This window comes from Odocoileus virginianus, chromosome 4, assembly GCF_023699985.2.
Source record: "Odocoileus virginianus isolate 20LAN1187 ecotype Illinois chromosome 4, Ovbor_1.2, whole genome shotgun sequence".
In the NCBI taxonomy this organism is placed as follows: domain Eukaryota; kingdom Metazoa; phylum Chordata; class Mammalia; order Artiodactyla; family Cervidae; genus Odocoileus; species Odocoileus virginianus.
The window spans coordinates 73,920,107-73,945,306 of record NC_069677.1 but is presented as its reverse complement, the minus strand read 5'-3'; the positions used below and the strand labels follow the sequence as shown (position 1 = coordinate 73,945,306).

Genomic DNA, 25,200 nt, shown 5'->3' with positions numbered 1-25,200 from the left:
GAGGGGTTCTTCCAACTTGGGTCAAAAGGGACCAATCCCCATTATATGAGTGGCTTTCCATTTCAGCTGGAGGGACAGGATTTGTCTCCAAAGGGACTAAATGTTAATAAGAATACAATCCTTCAAAAAAGAATACATTTGGGTAGAAAATGTAATCTCACATATAGAACACAGACAGATGCTTCAGAAACTATCCTTGAGTGTGGATTCAAAGATACAGGTCCAGCTCTGAAGGAAGTCTCTGGTGGTATGTCACAGGGCTCTGTCCTCAGACTTCTCATTTACTACTTTTAACTGCAAGGTGCTTGAAAGCAGATGTGACAAAATGACCAACGATCCAAAGCCAGTAGGGGTGGTGAAGAATAGGCTGACAGAATCACGATTCTGGTCCCAATATATTGGAATAATAGGCCAATGAAATTGTAAGAGGATTAGCATGAACTTCTATTTTGGGATTCAAATACTAGGTGCACTTAGAGAAGACAGGAAAACTGGGTTTCAAGCAGCTCTTATGAAAAACGTTCAGGGATTCTCCTTGATTAGTCAGCAGCAAATACAGCTAGTCAAACTGAAACAAACCAACACAAACAAAAACTCACAATGCAAATCTTAGGGTGTGTGATGAATAAAATTAAAGGATTTAAACAAAGGAGCAGACAGTTCCACAGGACTCTGAACTGATCAGGTAATATCTGGAGTTTTACATTTCGTTCTCTGTATCACATTTTAAGAAGGATGTAGACCAGTGACAGTATTTCTAATCATTCCACAAATACATCTTAAACCTGGTGCTGGCTGGGAAGACCCAGAGGGATCGGGTGGAGAGGGAGATGGGAGGGGGGACCAGGATGGGGAATACATGTAAATCCATGGCTAATTCATTTCAATGTATGACAAAAACCACTGCAATGTTGTAAAGTAATTAGCCTCCAACTAATAAAAATAAATGAAAAAAAAAAAACCTGGTGCTGGGAAAACAAAATGGAAAGGGTCACAGACCCTGCCCTCAGTAATGATGAATATGAAAACTTATTTATGTGAAGAATGGAGGAAGGAAGTAGAAATATTTAACCTGAAGGAGAAAGGTCTTAGAGGGGTGGAGGGGATGGAGATGGGATGAGAGAGTAAGGGAACATCTCCAAATGTTTGGGGACAGCCAGTGAAGGATTTAGACTGACTTCAGGTGTTGCAGAGGATGGAACTCAGACTCTTATAGGAATGGAAACTAAAGCTCTTGAAGGAGGCAATTTGCAATAGTTAGAATCATTCAAAAATGACCTGGTGGCCTTGGGCGATGAGGTCCCATTGCTGGAAGTTTTGAAGCCGAGCCTGCATGATCACCTATCAATAACACCGTCAAGGGATTGTCACCTGCCAGGAGCTTCAATAGTCAAACGCTAAAGTTCCTTAAAATTCTAAGACCTTACGATGCTTTCTGGAATGAGAGGTGTGAGATGTCTCCCTTCTGTGGATAGATGAAGGTAACGTGTGAAATGTGACTGAGTGGATGATGGTGGAGGAAAGGGGTGACACTGGGAGAAATTGGAAAAGATGTTGGATAGTTGTTAGAAAAAAAAGGCCTATGCAAACCAGAGATTGAAGTGACTCAGAAGTGATGGTTTCACACTTGTATCTGTGCATGCATGTGTGTGTCTGTGTGTTATTGCATGTGTGTTAGTCACTCAGTACTGTCTGACTCTTTGTGACCCCATGGACTGTAGCCCACCAGACTCCTCTATCCATGAAATTCTCCAGGCAAGAATACTGGAGTGGGTAGCCATGACCTCCTCCAGGGGATCTTCCTGCAGGCAGATTCTTTCCCATCTGAGCTGCCAGGCAAGCCCCGTGTTATTGCATAGTTCACATATAAATCCAGGTCTCCAGTTTCTGTAGAAGAGAAAGGCACGCCCCTTCTGATGCTGCAGTGTTGGGGAGGGGATGGGCAGCAGGGCCCCTGTTGCTGAAGCATGTGTGTTCCTAGGCGCATCAATCCCCACTTCTCACTTTGGCCCGGACCTGGCCCTCGTCACTCATCTGCATACCCCTCTTGGCCCCTGAAGGCATCTGGGTTTGCAGCCACAGTCCTGAAATTTTACATGGGCTCTTTGGAGAGAGGAACACATTCTTCATTTTGAGATTATTAACACATAGCCTGGTAATTAGCAGATTCTCAGTAACGTTTGTTTAAGTATCCTCAGGTCAAAAGGATGACAAATTAGAACAATGATGACAGTACTGGTCTCCTTACCTGGATATGGTCTCTTGGAGAAGCTTTCCCTAGAACTCCTTGCTTCCAGTGCTCCATGAGGCTCATACTTTGTTAGCCCAGGTGCCCTGTTTTCAGCAGTTGTCTGCAATCATTTTTATTTTAATAAATCAATATGTAACAATTGCATTAACAGTGCCCTCAAACCCACTGAGGAGAAGGAAATGATGACCCACTCCAGTACTCTTGCCTGGAAAATCCTGTGGACGGAGGAGCGTGGTAGGCTACAGTCCATGGGGTTGCATAGAATCAGCCATGACTAAATGACTTCATTTTCTTTTCTTCCTTTCAAACCCACTGAAACACTGACTTTTAATATTCATTTCCCGACTATCCCATAATTAGCCTGTTGGTCACATTTATAATCTGATTGTTTTTCCTAGGGGTTATCCACTCCTGCTGATTGGATTCTTTTACCTACAGGTATGAAAATGAGCAGCCATTTAGAAAGGCAGCAGAAGAGGAAATTAACTCTCTGTATAAAGTCATTGATGAAGCGAATTCGTCAAAAATGGATCTGGAGAGTCAAATAGAAAGCCTGAAAGAAGAACTCGGCTTTCTGTCCAGGAGCTATGAAGAGGTAGGTGGGGACTGGGCCGTCTACAGATCCAGAAGCCCAGATCCAGACAACAGCCTTTCTGTGTCACTTGCCCTGGGCTACGGGTAAAATGCCAATAAAATATTTTCAGATTCTTATAGTGGGTGAGGTTATTGTGAGTCTCAAACTCAAATTGCTTCAGGGACCAGGCAGGTACATAAATGGGGAAGGAGCAGGTCCAGGCAGCAGTGAATGATGGAATGTGTGTTGAATTAAAGGGAGCATCTCCCAAGGTTTCTAGCTAGAACCTTTTTTCAACACTGGACAGAACAAACGAAATAACTCTGAGAGTAGATCCAGGCTGTAGCTTAGTCACACTTTATAATAAAATTAGGTCAGATCAGAGTGACAAGACCAAAGGGGCCCACCAAAGGTAATGTGGTCCAGTGTCCTGCAGAACTGCACTGATTCTAAACTACATCACACCTGTCACTGATCTAAGATCTAAAATGCTTGCAGTTGAAAAAGTGAAAACCCACTTAACCGTGTTCACATTGGGAAGTTACTTCTTTTGTCCAACCTTAAACTAACCACTTCCTCCTGTTCTTAGTTCCATGTTTGTCACCCTTTTTAAAAGGTACCCCTTTTTAAAAACTTCACAGTTATCTTTAACTTTCTTTCCGCCTACTCTGACTTGATGAAATTCATAAGTTTCATCTTGCTTTTGTTGCTTATTCTGTGTTGTGATTTATTTTGAGTTTTGCTTTGGGTGGGTCTGGGATTGTGAAGACCAACCTAAGAAACGCATCCTAGGGAAAAGAGAATATGGTGCCCAAGCTGCCTGTCTCTGTGAAGCCCCACGGTTGGCAGCAGCAGACTGAGAAGCCAAGTATCGCTCATGGAGCTGGGCTTTGGCTGCTAGAACTTCATGTCTTTCCTTTCTCCTCTTGAACTCACTGAGTTGTATGTTGTCATTTTCAGGATGTGAAAATGCTGTACAAACAGCTGGCAGGGTCTGAGCTGGAACAACTGAATGTTCCCATTGGCACTGGGCTGGATGACATCCTTGAGACGATCAGAATTCACTGGGAAAGAGATGTTGAAAAGAACCGGGTGCAGGCGGGAGCCTTGCTTCAAGCTAAGGTGAGAGGCAAGATCAGCACCCTCCCTCTGCCCTGTGCAGAAGGAGGCCAAGCAAAGGTGAATAGTAGCCAACATGTGAAAGAAGAAAAGCAACCATTTCAATCTTATTAGACAGAAAAAAACACGCAGTTTACAGCAATAGTTTTTTGCTTACCTGTCTAAATGCAGAAAATGTTTAAAATGTTAATACTCAATGTTGGCAAGCATGTGGGTGCTCTCCTGAGTTACTGGGAAGCACAAACCAGTCTGACATCTTTGAGGAAGGGATTTGATGGTATGTATTGAGAGTCTTAAAATGCCTCTACCTACCAACTGAATCATCTAGACCCCATCCTAAAGATATAATTGAAAATATAGATAAAGTTTACATCCATATATACCCAATGAAGCTTTATTATTACAAGTGTGAAAAAATTGGGAGGAAAAACAGATAAATATTTAACAACAGGAGAACGAGTAAGCCACAACCTGAGCATGCAATAGAATATCAGGCAATTATTAGAAATTAGATTTATGAAGCATTGACAGCAGTATGGGGACTGCTCAGGCAATAAGGTAAAATGGGAGTAATAAAGAGAGTACAGAATGCTATGTACCAGGGGCCAGCAAACTTGCTCTGTATAGAACAAGATATAAATACTGAGGCTTCCTGGGCCAGAGGTCCTCCGTTGCAGTACTCAGCTCTGCCACTGTGGTGTGAAAACTGCTGTGGACAGAAAGTACCAGTGAGCATGGCTGTGTCCCAATAAAACTTTATTTTCAGAAACAAGAGGTGAGTGGGCTCGATTTGGCCTTTGGACTGTAATCGCTGACCCTTGCTATACCCAGTAGGTAAACCATTCAAACAAAGACGCTAAGCCTCAAGAAAAAGTCAGAAGGAAGTTTATTGTACTTCAATTATACCTTTATAATTATATAACTTAGGGCTTCCTTGGTAGCTCAAGTGGTAAAGAATCCGCAGTGCAGGAGACCCTGGTTCGATTCCTGGGTTGGGAAGATTCCCTGGAGAAAAGATAGGCTACCCACTCCAATATTCTTGGGCTTTCCTGGTGGCTCAGATGCTAAAGAATCCTCCTGCAATGCGGGAGACCTGAGTTCAATCCCTGGATTGGGAAGATCCCATGGAGGAGGGCATGACAACTCACTCCAGTATTCCTGCCTGGAGAATCCCCATGGACAGAGGAGCCTGGTGGGTTACAGTGCATGGGGTTGCAAAGAGTTGGACATGACTGAGCGACTTAAGCACAATTATACCAATTAAGCTAAAGGTATTAGCATAAGCAGTGGTTGTCTTTAAGTGAGGGACCCATTTCATGTTGTGGTGTTTTTTCTTTCTTGTTTTTGAGTATTTCTCAAACTTTTCTTAAATAGTATGATTTATATTCATGGAGGGAAAGCATCTTTTATTAGACCTCAGAAATAAGAAAGGAATTAACCAGAAAATATAAAGCACAGGGTTTGTTCTTCCCTTCTCCATCTCCCACCAATTCATGACTCTGGAACGCTGAGGCAGAGGATGAAAGAGCAGAAGAGGAGGGGAAGCAGAAAGGAAGTGAGAAAAATAAGATAGAATTTGAAAGAAAGCAAGAGCATTGCTCTGAGGTCTTGGTGACCATTGAGTGGGTCTCAATGCTGACTGCACAGCAAAATTATTTCAGAGCACTTTCAAAAGTACCCAGACCCAAGACCGATTAAATCAGAAGGAGGACAGGGACTTCCTGGCTTTTAAGCTCACTGATGATTCTAATATATAGCCAAGGTTGGGGACCATGGGTTGATCAAATCTACCAAAAGGAAATGAGGAAGGCCTTTTCTGTTCTTTCTTTTCTCAGCCCTCCTCAACCCCTGCCCCCACATACCAACAGGAAACTTTCCCACAGGGTCTTCACAAATGTGGATCTCCCCAAAGTTCTCCAGCCCAGAAAGTGTCTTCCACTCCCCAATTCTCTACCCTCAACCCCTTTCCAACACCTCTTCTTTCAACTCCTTGGGCCAGGTCACTACAAACAATTTCCACAGCAAATAGTGCCTAGTAACTCCATTGAAATACAGCCTCCACAACCGTGAGAGGTGAAACAGCACAGAAAGGGAAACCAAAACATAGATTTGGTTTGGGTCCGTTGTTTCTTAGGGGACTCGTGAATATTTACAATGAATGACACTACAGACCATCTGTCCCATTCCCTCATTTTAGAGGTGAGGAAATTAAGACCCAGAGAGGGCAGTTGATGTCCTGAGGTCACACGGCTGGTTGTAACACCACTGTTTAGCTCTCCTGACTCTGGGTCCAGGGACCCTTTCTCTGCACTGGGCTGTTACTTCTCTTTGGCCCTGTTCCCAAAGCTAAATCATACTGACCCAGCAGTTTGCAAACTTGCTTTTATCCCAACACCCCCGGGGTCCTTACCACACCATAGTGATTATCTCTCTGGGAAAGGGTGGAGGGGCACTGTAATTAACAGAAATAAATTGTGCATCGCGTGAAAAAGAAAAAATTTTTTCATTATTATTCATCCCTTACCCTCTTGAGAATCATCATCAGCCCAACAGTCGTTCAAACACTAATTCTAAACAGATCCATTAGAGTTTTTTTTTTAATTTTAAATAGAGTAATCTGAAAGCTACATCTCAGAGAATACAGACAGTATTTGTTTCAGTTTGGCCAATGCTTCCAGTGGGCCTCTCACAGAGAGGTGGAGCCAGAAAATATTTGCAGAATGAGTGAATTCTTCTAATCATCCATAGCAATCAGAACTGACAGCCAAAAGTCCTCCAATAAATAGTTTTGTCAGTTGCCATCATGCCCTCAGGGGCTGACTTTTGTCCAGCCTGAACATCTCTTGTCGGTTTCTTGGCGGCAAAGCGTAAATGTGAAATAGCTTAGCACACACTGCTTTCAAAACTTTTGCAGAGAAAATACAGACATGTATTTAATTACCTCTCAGTCTGGAGAGGCTAAAAATTAATTGACATGATTAATTTGTCTTCATTTACATTCCCCCAGAAACTGATCCTGAGACAAATGTAGAAGTGTAGGTAGTTTCTTTGGAAGTTGCAGGAAGCAGAGAAGTGAACCAACGAAGAACACACTATCCAGCCAGCTCCCACTGTGAGATACTGGAGCATCCCCACGGTGGGCCGGGGGGACAGTAAAGAATATAAGAGAGACAAGGAAGCTGGGGTAGTAATACCCTTTCCTGTCAGTCATCTGACATCTGCTAACAGAGTGACCTTTCAGAGTCTTCGGAGAGAGCTCCCAGGTGCAGAATCTGGCAGTGGGAAGGAAGCTGGGGAGAACTAACGTGTCACCTAAGGAGTCAAGGTGGATGCTATCAGCATCTGCTACCACTTTCCTGCCAACTCTTAATCGGTAAAAGCTTGTAAAGAAGTTCCCGATAGGTTCTCTCTAGTCATGGTGTTATAGATGTTGGGAACCTCAGTGGCCCAGTTTTTTTTTTTCCTTTATTTACTTTTAATTGAAGGATGATTACAATATTGTATTGGTTTCTGCCATACATCAACACGGATCAGCTATAGGTACACATATGTCCCCTCCCTCTTGAGCTTCCCTCCCACTCCCCACCCCATCCAGCCCCTCTAGGTTACCACAGAGCCCCAGTTTCAGTTCGAGTCATACAGCAAATTCCCACTGGCTATTTTACACATGTTAGTGTATTCGTTTCCATGCTACACTCTCCATTCATCCCCACTCTCCCCTTCCTACCCACGCCCTGGCCCCATGTCATGAGTCTGTTCTTTGTGTCTGCATCTCCATTGCTGCCCTGCAAATAAGCTCATCAGTACCATCTTTCTAGATTCCATATATATGTGTTAATATACCATATTTGTTTTTCTCTTTGTGACTTGTTCCACTCTGTTTGATAGGCTCTAGGTTTATCCATCTCATTGGAACTGACTCAAATGTATTCCTTTTTATCACTGAGTAATATTCCATTGTATATATGTACCACAACTTCTTTATCCATTCATCTGTTGATGGACATCTAGGTTGTTTCCATGTCCTAGATATTTTAAATAGTGCTGCAATGAACATTGGGATACATGTGCCTTTTTCATTTATGGTTTTTGCAGGATATATGCCCAGTAGTGGGATTGCTGGGTCATATGGTAGTTTTAGTCCTAGTTTTTTAAGAAATCTCCATACTGTCTACCATAGTGGCTGTATCAATTTACATTCCCACAGTGGTCCAGTTTTTGGTCCAGTTGCAAGATTCAGTGACTGGGCCATCAGGTTGGTCCAGAGAATTTCTAGAGTGTTTTAAAGTCTGGCACTTTCTTTTCTGTTTGATGTGGTTACCCAACTCAGGATATCTGGGGATATTTTAAGAACCTCCAACAGCATGCCACACCACCCTCCAGACCACCTGGTTAGCCATGGAACACACTACCCAGTCTGCAACTAGCAGACCTTAAAAAGACCATCTTGGGAAATCCAGCAGGGTCACTATTATTTGCCTGTTTCCTAGATTCATGTGCTGAGATATTTCCACTCTGTAGAGTAACAAACAAAACAGAGAGTCCTGAGTGCAAGAATGCTCTACCCAGACCTTGGCTAGGTTAAGATCTTACAGTACTCTTCTTCCTAAAACTTCTGCAGAACTTACGGGTGCATTGAAGTCATCTGTCCATCACTGTTAGAAGATTATTAATAGAATTCAAAAATAAAACCAATAACCATGTGAGGCCATTTGTGCTGGCTAGACCTCTGACATCCTTTCTGTTCATTCAAACAGCCTCAAAAGTAGGAACTATTGTTATTCCCACTTCAAAGATGTGTTTTCTGCAACCAGGAAGGAAGAAAGGAAAGCAAGCAGAGAGGGAGAAAAGGAGAAAGGGCTGGGAGATTCTAGTTTCCCTGCAACCAGGCTGTTTCTACTGTTTTTCTTTCACAGGTACAAACACTTCAAGCATCATATCATCAACAGGAAAATGATGTTCTGAGTAGCCAAAAAGACACTTTCAAGAATGTAGTCCTGAATGTCTGTTACAGTCTTTTGTGGGCTTTCCCTGTGACTCAGTGGTAAAGAATCCACCTGCAATGCAGGAGATGAGGGTTTGGTCCCTGGGTCAGGAAAGTCCCCTGGAGGAGGGCATGGCAACCCACCCCAGTATTCTTGCCTGGAGAATCCCATGGACAGAGGAGCCTGGTGGGCTACGGTCCATAGTATTACAAAGAGTCAGACACAACTGAAGAGATTTAGCACGCACACATGCATAGCCTTTTATGTCAGTGTCAGTCCATCATGATATATATAATCCCATGTTTCTTCCACCTGATGTTTTCCTTACAGTGTGCGGTCCTCCTGAAAATGGGACCACTCTGCAGACTAAGGGCTCCCAAGATTTCTGAATCAGGATGCTTAGGGATTGAAAGGTTGACCCTTAAACCACTTCAGTTTGCCCTTGAAGGAATTGGAGGCCCTCCTCCCAATTCCTAGAAGTTGCATCTCTGTCCCTTGTTCACTGCAGCTGGGTGATGTGCACGATAATCATAGGCTTGCTTAATGTGGGGGAGGGGGGCCGATGCTCTGATGAATCCCTTGGGGGCAGGTACTCCACAATAAATAGATTGCTCCCATGCCTTCTGCCCTGACAGTAGGCCACATTTGCCTCAGATCAGTTTAAGGCATTTGTGGTCAGAAGCTCTATCTGCTCTGTAACCATCATGCCTCAAATAGTCAGGACGACAGAGTGTGGAGACGGTTAAGAATGAAGAGAGGTGAACAGATGGAGATGAATTGTGAGGTTTCTGGTTGTTGCTAACTTAGAGCTGGAGAAGACACTGAGATTGACTGGAGTGGTGCGCTGTGGTGAAAATGTCCGCGGGCAGGTGGGCGGAGGGGCTGGTCTATAACCTGTGCAGCAGGCCAGTGAGGCAGCTCAGTCATGTGTGGGTATTGAGCACCTGAAGTGTGCCTGACACGACTGAGAACCTGAACTCTTGATTTATCTTTTATTACTTGTTACATAAATCACTATGTGTGGGCTAGTGGCTACCATACTGGACAGCATGGATCTAGATCTACCCCTGAGCAACTAGAAGCTTTGGATAACATGTCACCATGTCATCTGTATTCACAAACAGTAGCTTGCCCTGTGAGGGTAGATATTTTATACAGGCTGCTGTGTCTGTGCCTTTTCTTTGCTTGCTTTTACCTGGAAGAGTCAATATTTTCTAGGGTATATGAACTTGGATTAAATGCATTTCTGGCACTCAGCTGTCACCTGCTCTAGGCTACAAGATGGGAAATTTGAAGCTCCATGTGGTCCAGCCATGACAGTCAACAGGGGGAGTTCCTCTGGGAGAGCAGACTCCGAGAGTATCTGTAATCTTGGGGTCTCTGTGTGCTGATAGTTGGCTATAATCTCCAGTGGCTCTTCTGTGCAATAAGTCCTCACAGCAAGCACTGAAGAGGAGTCATGTCGCATTTCTAAACCTCGTAAAAACACCACAGAGTCAGCTTTGAAAAGAGCACCAGCTTACTTTTATTTCTTACTTTATTTATTCATTTTAATATCTAATACCTTCACTTGGTTCAAAATTCAAAATACACAAAACAATAAACAGTGAGAAATGTCACTTCACCCATGTCCCAGGTACCCAGTCTTTGCTGTTGGGTCAATAAATGTTACCCTTTTCCTATGTGCCCTTTCAGAGACATTTTATGCATATACAAAAAAGCATGTACATATTTTATTTCTTTTTACACAAATAGTATTATATGGAACGTACTGCTTCTTAGCTGCACAATATTGTACCACAGAGGGCAACAAAGCTAAATCTGGCCCACAAGCAATATCTGACCTGCTGCCTGTTTCTCCACAAATAAAGTTTTATTGGAATGTAGCCATGCTCATCATTTACATATTGTCTACAGCTGTATTTGCATTAAACCAGCAGAGTTGAGTAGTTGCAACAGAGACCGTATGGTCTGCCAAGCCTAAAACATTTTCTATCTGGCCCTTTCCAGAAACGCTGCCAACCTTTGTTCCAGCTAATGTGTATCCCAGGGTTTATTTAACCTGCACCCTGTTGGTGAATGGTGGCTTCCAGTCTTTCCTATAACATTATAAATGATTCGGCACTAACTTTGTATGTCCCTCCTTTCCCAATATAAAAATGTATCTGTTGGATAAATTTATAGACATGGAATTGCTGGAGCAAAAATTATGTGCAATCAGTAATTTTGATAAACATTGCCAAATTACCTTCCATAAAGGTTATAACAATTCTCATTAGAAATGTTTTAGAATATATATTCCCTGCATCCTCATCAAGACTGAGTTCTCACACTGTGATCTCTTTGTGATCTTTGCCAATATTATAGGTAAAAATGGTTTTTCAGTATATTTTTATTTTGCCTTTGTCATATTATGAGGAAGGTGGAGCATCATGGCTGAATTTCATCCATAGTTGCTTTTGTGTATTCTATCAGATCATATCTTTTGCCCATTTTTATTAGGTCTTGGACTCTATTACTGGTTTGTAGTGGCTGTTTGTATGTTAGAGAAATAATTAATTCTCTCTCCATGATATAAGTTGCAAATATCTTCCTAGCTTGTCACTTGTCTTTTTTTTTTAGCCACACTGCATGGCTTGTGTGATCCTAGTTTCCTGACCAGGGAATAAACCAAGCCTTGGAAGTGGAAGCACAGAGTCCTAACCACTGGACCACCAGGGACCTCTCTGTCACTAGTCTTTTTACTTTCTTTATGGTGGTTCCAGCTAGCTTTCAAAAGTTGTTGTTAGCCTGTAAGGAAGTGTTAGTATAGGAGCCAGGGGCCAGAATTTGGTTCCTGCAGCTGTGTGCTGTGGTAGTGTGACCCAGCTGGTGCGGCTGGGGGCAGGTGTGGAGAGTCAAAAGTAGGAAAGATGAAGAGACTGTCTCACCCTTCTCTTTACCTGACTACCCAGCACAATCACAGGTGTTGTCGGGGCGCGCCCAGGTCCTCACCTCCTATATTGTGTTTTCAACCCCATGACTGGTCAACACCCAGTTGACTAGCAGGGGATCACTCACTATTACAACCTTGTCTTCACACCTTCTACCAAGAAATCTTTACTCACTCAGACGCTGCCATCAAGCACAAACCAGGTGCCAAGCCCCGAGCTTGGTGCTGTGGACACAAAGTCCTTGGCCTCAATTCTTGGCCATTCCTGGCACATGATTCTGCTGATCTCAAAGCTGTCTTGGATATTTCTTAACAGTAGCTCTTTCCCAAGAAAAGCATAGAGATCTTACTTCTAAACCAAGAGATCTGCAAAGACAAGACAGCACAAATCCCTGAGACATTAAGGTCGGGGGGGCCTGTATTCAACATTTGGTCTCCTGGCAGGGACAGAGAGGAGGTGAGCCTTCTTAAGAATGGGGTGATATCCATGAACCAGAGCAAAAATGCTGTCATTTCAACTTTTTCAATAATTACTTTAGGAAGAAAAATCTATTTTTCCTCTCAGAATACTCCTCCTCCCTGAGCCTCTTCTTCCTATTTCATCAGCAGGTGCACTTGCCCACTACCAGAAGGCAGGGGTCTGCCAGACCACGTGCTCCCATGGGTTTCCTTTGGCAGCTTCAACTGAGGCTGTGAACTGCTCCTGTACCCTAAAGAGAGACCCTTCAGCAGCCAAACAGCTCTCACATAAATTCAAGAAGAGATTTGGCTCAGCCAAGCCAGGCCAGCTCTCCTGCCAGTGTTGATGTTTCACTGAGGGAGATGAGAATTTCTTTTTAATTCCCACTAAGGAGAACCCAGGTCCTCCTGGGTGGCATCCAGCCTTCTCCCTAGTAAATCCTACATCTGGCTGGGGTAGCTGCCTGGCAAAAGCTTTCCTCAGCTAGATAGCATTCATATGACACTTGTGACTATGAAGTGCCTTATAATCATAATGATAGCTAGTCCTCTTAATGAAAAGGAGGTTTGATTTAATTCCATTCCTGGTAGATCTTCCTCTACTGTAGTCCCAAACCTGTGCCTGAGACACATTGTTGACCTTAAATAAAGGTTGCTGGGGGTATTCTAGGGGTAAAAACTAGTTTAGGTGCCTGAGGGGTAAGACGTTGTTCTTGCACACAAGGTGCTACCCCCAAGTGTGAGGTTGGCTGGGGAGCAGGTGCAAGGCAGTGGACAGAAAGACCACTCTTCCGCAAGACAGAGTGAGCCGAGCCAGGAAAGCAGGAGCTTACTAAGGGTTTACCAGGTGCCAAACAGTGTCCAGAGCACTTGACAGGCCTGTTCTTATTTCATCTTCCTAACCTGAGATAGCTACTGTGATTTCATCCATTATATAGAGAAGAAAACTGAGGCACTGAGAGGTTAGATAAATTACCCAAGATCACAAAGTTAGGACATGGCAGAGCTAGGATTCAAACCATGTGTTCTAACTATAGAATCAACATTCTTCACTGTTAGGCTGCAGACAGATCACATGGAGTGGGTGGGGAGCTGGGGAGCAGGGAGACCTTGATTCATCCTCTTTTTTAAGGGTGAGCACAAGTGTGCTCATATGTGAGGTTGGGAGGGCTTTCTCTTGAGGAACCAAAAGGTTATGCCAGCATTCTGTCAGGATCTTTCCAGACCACAATTCTGTGCCTTCCCTGTGGATGTGAAAATGAAAGTGTCTGTTGCTCAGTCACGTCCGACTCTTTGAGAGCCCCATGGAGTGTAGCCCACCAGGCGTAAGATTCTTCTGTGGAGCAAGATCAGAAACCCCTGCTTCTCCAAGGAACCCATTGCTTTCCCTTTCTCCATGAAAGTGACCATAATGAGGTTGAGCAAGAACGTGGGCAGAGTGATGCTCTCATAAAGCTGTTCCCCAGCTGCAAAACCCAGAGAGCTTGTGACACTCCGGAGCCCACGCAGCGACTGCTCAGGGAAAGGCAGATTGCACATGTCCACCCTTGAGCGCTCAGCTTGGACCTGCATCATTGCTCTCCATGCTCTGCCTCCTCTTAAACTCTCACTCTCCCCTCACACCACACAATCTCCACTTCCAAGTCGCCTTTCCAAGTGCCCAGGGTGTTTGGAGGAACAGCAGCGCTAATCAGCAAAGTGGGTGGGGTGTGGAGATGGCTCTTTACCCCTCCAATTGGATGGCTCTTTACCATCCAATTCTTCATTCTGACTTCCTTGACAGCCTGCTGCTCTTTTTCTCTCACATCCATCCTTCATGTGCAACACCATGCCAATCTGTAAAAATTAATTTGAATTTTTTTACCATATTTCTAAATGCCAATATGCTCTCCTGCCCCAGAAATATTGCTGGAGTGCACACCTGAGTAGCCCAGCTCCTGCACTGTGGAGCCAAGGTTTCAAGCTGGTTTGCAAGCCTAGGGACCAACATATTTGAATCTCAGCACACATCCCAGCAATGGCCCTGAACCACAGATCAAGGTCCCCCCTTCCCATGCTCAGGAGCTAGAAACACACACCTGCTGTTTGGTGTATGAGGAGAAATCTGGAGGTGTTGGGTCAACATAAATCTAAAAGCCACTGGAGAAGAACATGTTATACTTTTAGGTGAGTTAAAACAATTGACTGTCCCCATATGAAGGGCCGGAGGAGGCAATGGCACCCCACTCCAGTACTCTTGCCTGGAAAATCCCATGGATGGAGGAGCCTGGTAGGCTGCAGTCCATGGGGTCGCAAAGAGTCGGACATGGCTGAGCGACTTCACTTTCACTTTTCACTTTTATGCATTGGAGAAGGAAATGGCAACCCACTCCAGTGTTCTTGCCTGGAGAATCCCAGGGATGGCGTCGCACAGAGTCGGACACGACTGAAGTGACTTAGCAGTAGCAGTATATGAAGGGCAAGTATCATTTGTGGCAAGCTGGTTTAAGAAGGTCATCATTATTGTTCAGTCGCCAAGTCATGTCCAACTCTTTGTGACCCCCGTGGAGTGAAGCACAGCAGGCTTCCCTGTCCTTCACTATCTCCTAGAGTTTGCTCAAACTCATGTCCTTTGAGTCAGTGATGCCATCCAACCATCTCATCCTCTGTCACCCCCTTCTCCTCTTGAGAATGTTGGAGATGTGATATAAAACAATATTTAAATCCATAGGGATCAAATTAGTTTCTTTTTCTTTCCACCTTAATTTAAAAAATGGTGCAAGAAAGTTTCCATTTAGTGCTGGGATGTCACTAACACTTCTCTTATATTTATTCATTCCACCTTTCAACAAAGAGAAAGCCAGCCTTGAAATTCAGCAGCTTGGCAAGCAGCATTTGTTAAAATACAATACAGTGGCTTGTTTTCATTTTATTGATTTTTCAGTTATCTTTTATCTTTGGCAAGTAATACAGTTTTATCAGTTTCCGTAACAACCTAGAACTTCGCTTCCATGGACCAGGCGTCACATGGAAGTTTTAAATGCACATTCCTGGGCCCCACTCAGAATCTCCTGACCCAGAATCTGCATTTTCACAAGGTGTCCCAAATGATGCAGCCACATGTTAATATTTGAGAACTTAACCACAGATCTCAGTTTTAAGACACTTATTTACAAAGAAAAAGTGAATTGACTCAAAAACAATTTGAATAAGTATTCGTATATGTGACAAACCATGCTAGTTGTCTAAGAATACTTGGGAAACATTTGGGTACAGCATTTTGCTAATAAAACTGAGACATGGGGATTAATCTCTCCAGAGACCAGTGTGTACCACTGAACCACAGACTACATTATCTGAGTGGAGGAGAGGGACAGTTCATTCCTTGGCCAGCAGCTTTACCCCAGACCTGCCCACCAAGGAACTGAAATGTGTCTCCATGGGACTAGACTTCCCCTCATGCCCAACTCTAACTCATGCTGGTGACATTTCCCAACTACTCTCTGCAGGGAAATGTAAACACACATAGTTATGTGCCAATCAAACTCATATTACTACTTAGAGGTAACATAAAAGTTTCTGTTGATATTTTCTTTATGTTATTTTAGAAATAACAAATTTTAAGATAAAATACTTTGTTTTTCCACTAGAAACTATAGCTTCAGTGTGACTTGCTATTTCTTACAAAATCTGCTAGCCATTTTAATAATTCTGTCATCAACTGTAGTGTCACAAAATCAGAAAAGTGCTTGATTATTAACATCAAATTAAACAAAAAGTCACTCGCATCATATGAATGAGGACAACTCTGCTATGAATTTCGGTTGATATTTCCATTGACTTTATGAGTTCATTAATCAGTGCTATGACTGACTTCTTTTTTTTTTCCATTTATTTTTATTAGTTGGAGGCTAATTGCAGTGGTTTTTGTCATACATTGAAATGAATTAGCCATGGATTTACATGTATTCCCCATCTTTGTGAATCACATAGTAATTTTCAAATACTGGAAGAATAGCCCCTCTAATTTTTGTGACATTATCAATGCAATAGCTATAGACATGACCCACTTTTAAGTTTAATCTGCATTATTAACACTTTCTGCATCCCTTTCTTAAGTCTGCACAATCAACAAAACAATAATTCAATCCCTGATTTGTAGTGTTTGCCAGTTTCCATGGTGTAAGTACTCTCACCATGGCTGATTTCAAACTACTGTATAGTTCAGTCATGTCTGACTCTTTGTGACCCCATGGACTGTAGCCCACAAGACTCCCCTGTACATGGAATTTTTCGGGCAAGTATACTGAATTGAATTGCCATTTCCTCCTCCAGAGAAGCTTCCCGATCTAGGGATCGAACCCGCATCTCTTGTGTCTCCTGCATTGGCAGGTAGATCCTTTCCCACTGAGCCACCTGGGAAGCCCATCAGTTATCTTTAGGAGTATCCAACTATAGTGACTTTTGCAAACTCATGTGTTAGCTACTATTCCTTGTTACATATAGAAAATACACAGAGCCAATATTTGCGCACTTTTAAGGTTCTAAAAACCTCCACATGCATAACTGATGGGAGTCTCACAGTGACCCCAGGAGGCAGTCATCATATGATTATTATTCCCCACTCAACATCATCTAAGACTGGAACTCAGAGAGGCTGAATAATGGGCCAGAGACACATAGCCATGGGCCAACCAGTCAGAGCTGGGCCCACAGATTCTGCTGTCCTTCAGCTGCTCCCTGGCATTTAATAGACATTTTTGTTGAGCTCTTAATAAACCTCAAATAGCAAGAATTGGCAGAACTGCTACTGAGAATGTGAGCCTTTTGATTTGGGATTTTTTAGCCACTCAATTAGGTTGGACTATTTGGGCATAATTCTATAAATAAATATTCATATGTAGTAAAGATGGGAAACTCAGAAAGCCAGTAACCTAGGAGAGAAAGCAGTTTATTTTCTCCTACATCATTGACTTGGAGACCTTTTATTGGACTGCGCTGAAGAAACATGAGGAAGAACTCTGGTGTTTTCCCTTTTCTCCAGCAAAGAGGAGTAACAGAGACCCGCTCTCTTGAATGTAGGAGGAATCAGAATATGTCCATCTTGCTCTGGGGAGAAACACAGATCTTCCCCCTATATTCACAGTGGTGGTCAGACGGATTTTTACAGGAAAACAGCAGCTATCAGGTTGAGTTGGTTCACCCCTTGTTGGAGGAAGGTGTGGGACAATTGCAAAGCTGGAGGGAGTTCAAATTTCCAAAGTTTATCATGGTTACAACGCCTACTTTTTTGTTTAATCCCTCCCGATGACCCCTTAGCACTGGGTTTTTTATTATCAATTAATTAATTTTGGGGGGTTGCACTGGGTCTTCATTGCTGCACACAGGCTTCTCTAGTTGTGGCAAGTTGAGGCTTCCCTTCATTGTGGTGCACCACCTTATATTTGCAGTGGCATCTCTTGTTGCTAAGCATGGGCTCTAGGCACACAGACTTCAGTAGTTGCAGCGTGTGGATCAGTAGCTGTGATTCACAGGCCCTAGAGCACAAGGGCTCCAGTAGTTACAGTGCAGAGGCTTGGTTGCTCCCCAACACGTGGAATCTTCCCAGACCAGGAACTGAACCTGTGCCCCCTGCATTGGCAGGCAGATTGTTAATCACTGAACCACCAGGGAAGTCTGAAATGCCTATGTTTTTGACTCAGCAGTTTCACTACAGCAATTTACCCCTCAGAGATCCCCCCATGTATGGAAAATGAGGGATTGCATCATTGTTCATAACAGGCCAAGACTGGAAACAAGGTAAGTGTCAATCAGTGGGAAACTTCCAAATAATCACAGTACCTCCAAGCAAGGTAATATCATGCAACCCTTAAAAAGAATGTAATTGATCTACATGTACTGCTATAGAATAGTTTCTAAAAATGTATTAAGTACCAAAGCAAGGAGGGATGCTCATATGCATCTGTTTATAAATGAATGAAATAGCTCTGGTAGGAGATATAAGAAACTAGAAACAGAATGAAGTAATTAGGGAAAGGAAGAAAAGGTGACTTTCTACTATATATCCTTTAGAAGATCTTTTGTATTTTGTTCTATTTGCATGCACTATATGTTCAAATTAATTAAGTGTTGGAATGCAAGTTCATGTGGGTACCTATTTTTAAAAAAGTGATTTTTAAATCAAATGGCTGTTTCCAAGAGGGTGAGAGGGAACGACGAGTTCAGGCCGTGGCTCCTCTGCTCACTCCTGACTCTCCACAGCAACAGGCGGAACTGGCTCGCAGGGCCCAGACCCAGGAAGAGAAGCTGGCTGCAGCCCTCAGGGTGGAGTTGCACAACACTTCCTGCCAAATCCAGAGCCTGCAGGCTGAGACGGAGTCCTTACGAGCTCTGGTGAGTAGGCCAGGAGCAGTCCTGGCCTTTCCTGTGGCAAGTTTAACTCTCGGCTGTCTAACTGTAGTTGTATGGGTTTCCCATCTCACAGCACGTGAGAGTTTTGAGGCCTGCAAAGAATCATCTGATACGGAATGCTGAGTGTAGTAGGTAGGGTTAGCACCCCAGACCTTACCAGCAAATAACAACCAGATCAGACACTGATCTACATTTATTTCTACTAATCACATTTTGCTACCTGTAGACATACCTAGGATGGGAATCTGACTCAACATTCTTATATCCTGTAAAGTTAGGAAGGTTTAAATAAGATAACATGGTGGCCTCTGCTTAACAGTAGTCATGATTCAAGATGACATCTTGACCAAGAATCTTCCATCTCAGTCACAATGGTCAAAAGAGAGTACAGAAACCTGTTTCAACAAGACTCAGCCCAATTTAGAAAGATATTTGTTTCTTATGTGTCATATAAAAAGCCAGATTCTAAATTATAGAACTGCATAATTAGAACTACTAAAAACCTTTAAAGAGATGCATACCATTTTTTAAAGGTGTTTACTGGTCAGTAAAGCCCTACAGTTTGCAGGGCTTGGTATACAGGAAGATGAGAAGAAAGTTTCAGTCTAGTGGGGAGATAGGGCAGTAAGTGTAACCATAATACAAGTGCTGTTATCTAGGCAACACACACACACACCCCTGCTCTGTATCAGGTCCTGTCTGGTCTCTGGGGTTATAGAGACCAGGTTCCTGCTCTCAAGGAGCTCAGCATCTGCTAGAGGAGACATGCCCCTAAGAAGCTCTGCCCACTTCCAGGGCGTGTGTGTGCTTGGGAAGCTGTGAAACCCAGAGAAGGGACCCCCTAATCCAGCCTGTTGGTGGCAGGCACAAGAGGTTTCCTAAGAAAGGTGACCCCTGATCTTGGACATGGGGTGAATAGGAGTCATCCAGGTGAGGAGGAGAGGGATACAAGCAGATTTGGGCTTTAGACAGCACATGGTGGCTGCTGTTAGCGACGGGGTGGGGGCAGGAGTGGGGCTGCAGTGCAGAGGAGGAGGAACTACAGTCAGGGGAAGTGAGCTGGGAGGCCACGGAGCTTCCTCCAGATGAGAGGTGATAAGCATCCATCCAGGGTATTGGTGGCTGGAGCAGAGGGGGCACAAATGGGAAAATGTTTCAGAATACACAAGAGGCAGGACTCTGATAATTGAATCTGGGAGGGAAGCAGGATCAGGGGCATCTTTCCCTGGTTTCTAGCTCCTGTTGAGTTCTCCAGCTCAACAGGAGCAGATGGGCCAGCAGGTTTGGAAGGAAGCCAATGGCTTCATTTTGAACACCTTGATTTGAGGTGCCCACAACCTGTGTATATTTCTAGGAAGAGAGCCCATCAATAGCAAGTCTGCATGGGTGGGGAGACGTCTGTGCTGGACACATCAACACAGGAGTCAGTCCCAGAGAGGACCAAGTCGTGAGTCTGGTAGAGACCAACCGGTGCGGCTCAGCTCAGAGAGAGATGGGCTAAGGGTGGGGCGAAGGGGCAGCTGGGGAAGAGGAACTAGCACAGTGAGCTACCGAAACGCTAAGGACAGAGATGCTGAGGGTATAGAGACCAGTGACGTTATTTCTGACTGGGGAATGTGGGAAGCGTGCAGGAGGAGACAGCATCCCAGCAGGACGGTGAGTGGGGGTTCACAGAGGAAGGAAGGTGCCCGGAGGGTGAGCAGTCAGGAGCAAAAAGGCGTGGAGGCGGTTCAGGGAGAAGACTGCAAAATTTCTTTGAAGAAACACCTGCAGACTGCCTCCTGTGTGTGTGTGTGTGTGTGTGTGTGTGTGTGTGTGTGTATTTCTCTTTCCTTTTATCTCTCTCCTTCTCTCACTCATCTCCCCCTCATTTTCTCTCATCATTCTGTCTCATAGGCCCTCCCTCCTGGCCTCCCTCCTCTCTTTTTTTTCCTCATCTCCCTCTCCACCTCCACCCCCAGAGGAAGGATCAGTGAATTAAACTAAACAAGTCTCTGGCCTCCCCAGGAGGATTCAGTACTTCCCCCACTGACCCACCTCAGTCGGTCAAGGTAATCGTCCTGGCAGAAACGGACAGACCAGGCCGAAGCCAGCCCCTCCCACGGCTCTGCCCACCTCCCCCTTCCCAGGGCCCGCCCGTCGGCCTCGAGCCTGGCCCGCGTTCCCTCTCTTGCAGAAACGAGGCCTGGAGAACACCTTGCACGACGCCAAACACTGGCACGACATCGAGCTGCAGAACCTGGGGGCGGTGGTCAGCAGGCTGGAGGCGGAGCTCAGGGAGATGCGCGCGGAGGCGGAGCAGCAGCTGCAGGCCCGGGAGCACCTGCTGTCGCACAAATGCCAGCTGCAGCGGGACGTGGCCTCCTACCACGCGCTGCTGGACCGCGAGGAGAGCAGGTGCGTCTCTGCTCTGCTTTGTTAGGAGAGGGCTAGGTCCTCGTGGGTTCCGATTCAACAGTTTCTCAAATACTATAAAAGTAATTAATGTAAGAAGGAGAAATCACCGCCCAACACACCCCCTCAGCTCCCACAGCCTGACTGTCCTCCCAGGATTTTTCCATTCATATGTACGTAGATACACAAGTATTTGTCTCCCCTGGTGGCTCAGTGGTAAAGAATCCACCTGCCAAGAAGGAGACAAGCGTTGGATCCCTGGATGGAGAAGATCCCCTGGAGAAGGAAATGGCAAGCAACTCCAGAATTCTTGCCTGGAAAATCCCATGGACAGAGGAGACTGGGCTACAGTCCATGGGTTTGCAAAGAGTCAGACATGACTTAGCAACTAAACAACACAATATACAGATGAATATATAGTGTATACTTATGTGTGTATACATATATGTGTGGATGTCAGTATATATTCATGTATACAGACATATAGACAGACACCTATAGACACACCTATATGGTTCACACACACCTCATACTACATGGTAGCTGTTAGCAATGCTTTCTGCTGCATGTAGTAAGTCCTAATTAATGAAGCTATAAACCAGCACTCCTGAAACATGTCAAGCCTGGGCATCTTTTTAAAAATGCAAATTCTGCTTCTGTAAGTCTGAGACAGGACCTGAGACTCTGCTTTTCTGACAGAACTCTCAGGTGATGCCTGTACTGGTCCACTGACCACAAGTTGAGCAGCAAGGGCATAAACCACGTTCACCTGAATGTTTCAGAGATGAGGTAGGCTAGACCGCTCGTGATGTCAGTCAGGTCCCCAGCTCATTTCATCCCTCTGATTTACCATTCCTGTCTTCAATTTTGTCACCCATGGTTGCCAAATGCCTACCACAGCTCCAGACAGCATAACTTCATGCATGGCAAGAAGAAGGAGGGAAGAGGGGACAGAAGAAAGGATTTTCCCTGCATGATTCACTCCTTTTAGTGAAGGGAAAATATTTTGAGAAGGCCTCCAATTGACTTTCTCTTTTATCTCATTAACCAGAGTCTGCTCACATGATTAGATCTACCTGCAAGGGAAGCTGGGAAAGCAACTATTTAGCTTTTCCAGCCTCCATAGTGGACAGAGGTGAGAGGTTGGGAATGACATGTGTACATCAAAGTACATATATGTGTGTATATGGTATATATACATTTATGTGTGTATGTGGTACATATGTATATAACACATAAATATAATACATATGTGTGATATATATATACATATACACCAAGCACATATATGTGCATATAGCAGTACTTTTTTAGTGGGTAAGGACACCCTGAAGCATAGGCATGAGGCTTGGGGCTCAGCTTCCTTGCCAATTCTTTAAGGAAATTCAAGACTTTCTTTCATCATAATTCTATATCTTCATGCCCTCCAAGATCCATTCTATGGCACACATTGAATGAGAAATAGAATAGCAGGGCTAAGAGACAACCTGTTGATTATATAGTACAACGGCTCATGATTCCAGAGAGAAGAAGTCCAGAACAGAAAAAGATTTTCCCATGGTCACCCGGGTAGGCAGAGCTGGACTGGATCCCAGGTGTCCTGGCTCTCACTGTACTCTGTACATCCCCTTCTTAGAAGGTAAGAGGGCCAGGAAGCAACCTAACACTCACTCCTTTCAAACGAAAAACATGTCATCCAGCTCCTGTTTCCAACTGTCTTTTTATTGGATTGATTTCTGTTGATTATAAAAGCTAGATGTTTGTAACAATGCTAATTTTTTCAGGTGCGTATGAATAACTGAATCAAAAAGTAACAAGATAGGTTAAATTTACTTCAAAAACTCCATTCAGTGAGTGCCTGCTATGTGCCAGCACAGTCTCAAGCCCTATGCTATCTTCATTTCAACTCAAAACTTTGCCAGAACTACATCATTATCCCCATTTTACAGACAGGAAACAAGGTCAAAGAGAGCTTAAGTCATTTACCCAAGGTCACACAGCTAATAACCGTGGAGGAAGGAGTTGAAACACAAACTGTCTTGTTCCAAAGGCCAAATTCTTTCTGTGAAACATCTACCTTTCCTGTAATCCTATTGTGATTTATTTACTAATTTTCATCATCTATGGCTTTTCTCACTCAAATGTGTTTTGGGGGTTTTGTTTGTTTCAGCTAATGGAGAAATACCCTCTTTTCATGAAGAAAATGCTGCCTTCTTCACCAAGTGACCAACGAAGTTCCCTAAGGAATTCCCACACCCACCCCCTTACACCTCCAACCCCCATCTCCCTTCACCCTTCCCACTCCTCACCCCAAGCTGGATTTCCTGGTTGGTTCAGCTTGAGCTGAAAAGCTTCCTGGAAGTGGAGAGGGTCCTGCTGCCTTAATTCAAGTAGTCTATAGCTCAAGCAACCTCCCTTGCTCCTCTCAAATAAATGCTTTGTGTGTGGCTTCCAGTCTGCCCACCTTGTTCAACCCACCATCAGATAGAGATGGATATCACTTTACCTACCTGGCCTTACCTCACGGGGCCATTCTTAAAGGCTTCTGGAAGGGTCCTGGAGCATGATGCCATCTTCCTCATTATGCAAGGGTCAGCTGCTCTTGGGTTTATCAACATAAATGTGCTTCTGGGGTGAGAGTTGTGCTCAGCATACCAGAATGCCACCATTGGAGGGAAAAACAATGTTCTTGCTAGAGGGGGTCTAGCATGTAGCATGATCACAGAGCATTCAGGTGTCCTTAGCGTGCTCTGCATGAGTAGTTATGCGCAGACACCCACATTTCACTGCTCTTGGCAGAGTATCTCTCTCAGTCAGTTTAAAGGGAACTTCAGTTTAAATCTGTGGGAGATGAATTAGGTTGTGACTGTGGTTGCCTACACTTGCAGCCTCAGAACATTCTTCCAGGGTCCTTCCCCAGCCCTCTCAGGGCCCAGGCCAGCCAAATATAGTTCATGAATCTGCCGCCTACCCATTCGAGACTCCCCTGCCTTCTGATTAAAACTGAAACCACCACCTGTGTCCTAGCACAGGCTCTCAGTGCCTCCAAAACCACACACACACACACACACACAGCCCAGACTTAATTTCTTAATTCCTCCCCCAAGCTCCTGTCAGCACACCTGTCACACAGAATTACAGACCAAAATTAAAAACTATCCAAGCTGAGTCTCTGTCCTCACATAAGCAGCTAATCCAGACAGGGCAGTGTGTCCAATATGGGCACATTCGAAGACCCCCTCCTTCAGTTCCTGGGCTTCCAAATAGCCAAGGTCAACATAAACAAATGGAATCTTATTTACCTTTAAGAAAGTTAGAAAGAGAAGCGAGGCAAGACATGGTGATCGCCTGGTTGAAATCACTCCAACTCGTTTCCCTTTTGGCTTCCAGGATCAAAGGAATTGCATTAATAAGTCAGGTGGGCAGGACAGCTATTTACAGTTTGCGTGGCACCTTTGCATGATTCCCTTTGTTGTCTGAAGCATAGAAACAGTCAAGACACCACCTACAGCTGCATTTCAGAAAGCACTGATCAAGAGATCATGCACACCCAGGGGTGCCCATGACTGAAGCCCTGGGTACCAGGGCCTCCCCAGAAGAGTGCACAGCCAACTTTATAGAATGCCTGTTCACTGGGGTCTTCTTCATTTCTTTCTTACTTATTACGGTGAATTTTTGTTCCCCAGCCATGATCTAAATCTCTAACTTAAACACAGCTGGAGAGCCTCAGAAGGCCAGCCATCAGAATGAGGTACTTCTGGATCTGAATGGCTGTGCATTTCCCAGAACCTGGAAGCTAGGAGAGAATGGATTGTACACCCTCCCAAGCTTCCACCAGACAGCACACTGTGCCGGCCGCACACACTCAGTCTCCTCGGCTCTGTAATCTCAAAGGGCAGCTGCCGTAAATCATTAAGTTAATCATCCTTTGGCAAGGAGAGCCCAGCAGACTGGTGCCTCCAGTTCTCAGCACAGTTTCTTGCTGTTTCTAATGAGGCTTCATTAACAGGTAAGAAAAGGCACTGCTGGCCCTGCTGAAGCCTCATTTAATTCAGGCTTCCTCTCACAGCATCCGGTACAATTACACTCTGGCAGC

General features: G+C 44.4%; 1 protein-coding gene across 2 annotated transcripts in view; it reads left to right on the top strand.

Annotated features, from left to right (window-relative positions):
• Positions 1–23,558, top strand: part of BFSP2 (beaded filament structural protein 2) — a 76,637-nt gene extending 53,079 nt beyond the window's left edge. The window contains exons 3-7 of one of the 2 annotated variants that reach the window (XM_070466738.1): positions 2,690–2,846; positions 3,786–3,947; positions 18,567–18,692; positions 20,887–21,107; positions 23,275–23,558. In XM_070466738.1, coding sequence (XP_070322839.1) covers positions 2,690–2,846; positions 3,786–3,947; positions 18,567–18,692; positions 20,887–21,107; positions 23,275–23,278 — 670 coding nt within the window. In that variant the 3' untranslated portion in view covers positions 23,279–23,558. Of the gene's footprint in view, positions 1–2,689; positions 2,847–3,785; positions 3,948–18,560; positions 18,693–20,886; positions 21,108–23,274 lie in introns of both variants that reach the window. The other variant, XM_020895864.2, reaches the window with a different exon arrangement.
• The last annotated feature ends 1,642 nt before the right edge of the window (positions 23,559–25,200 follow it).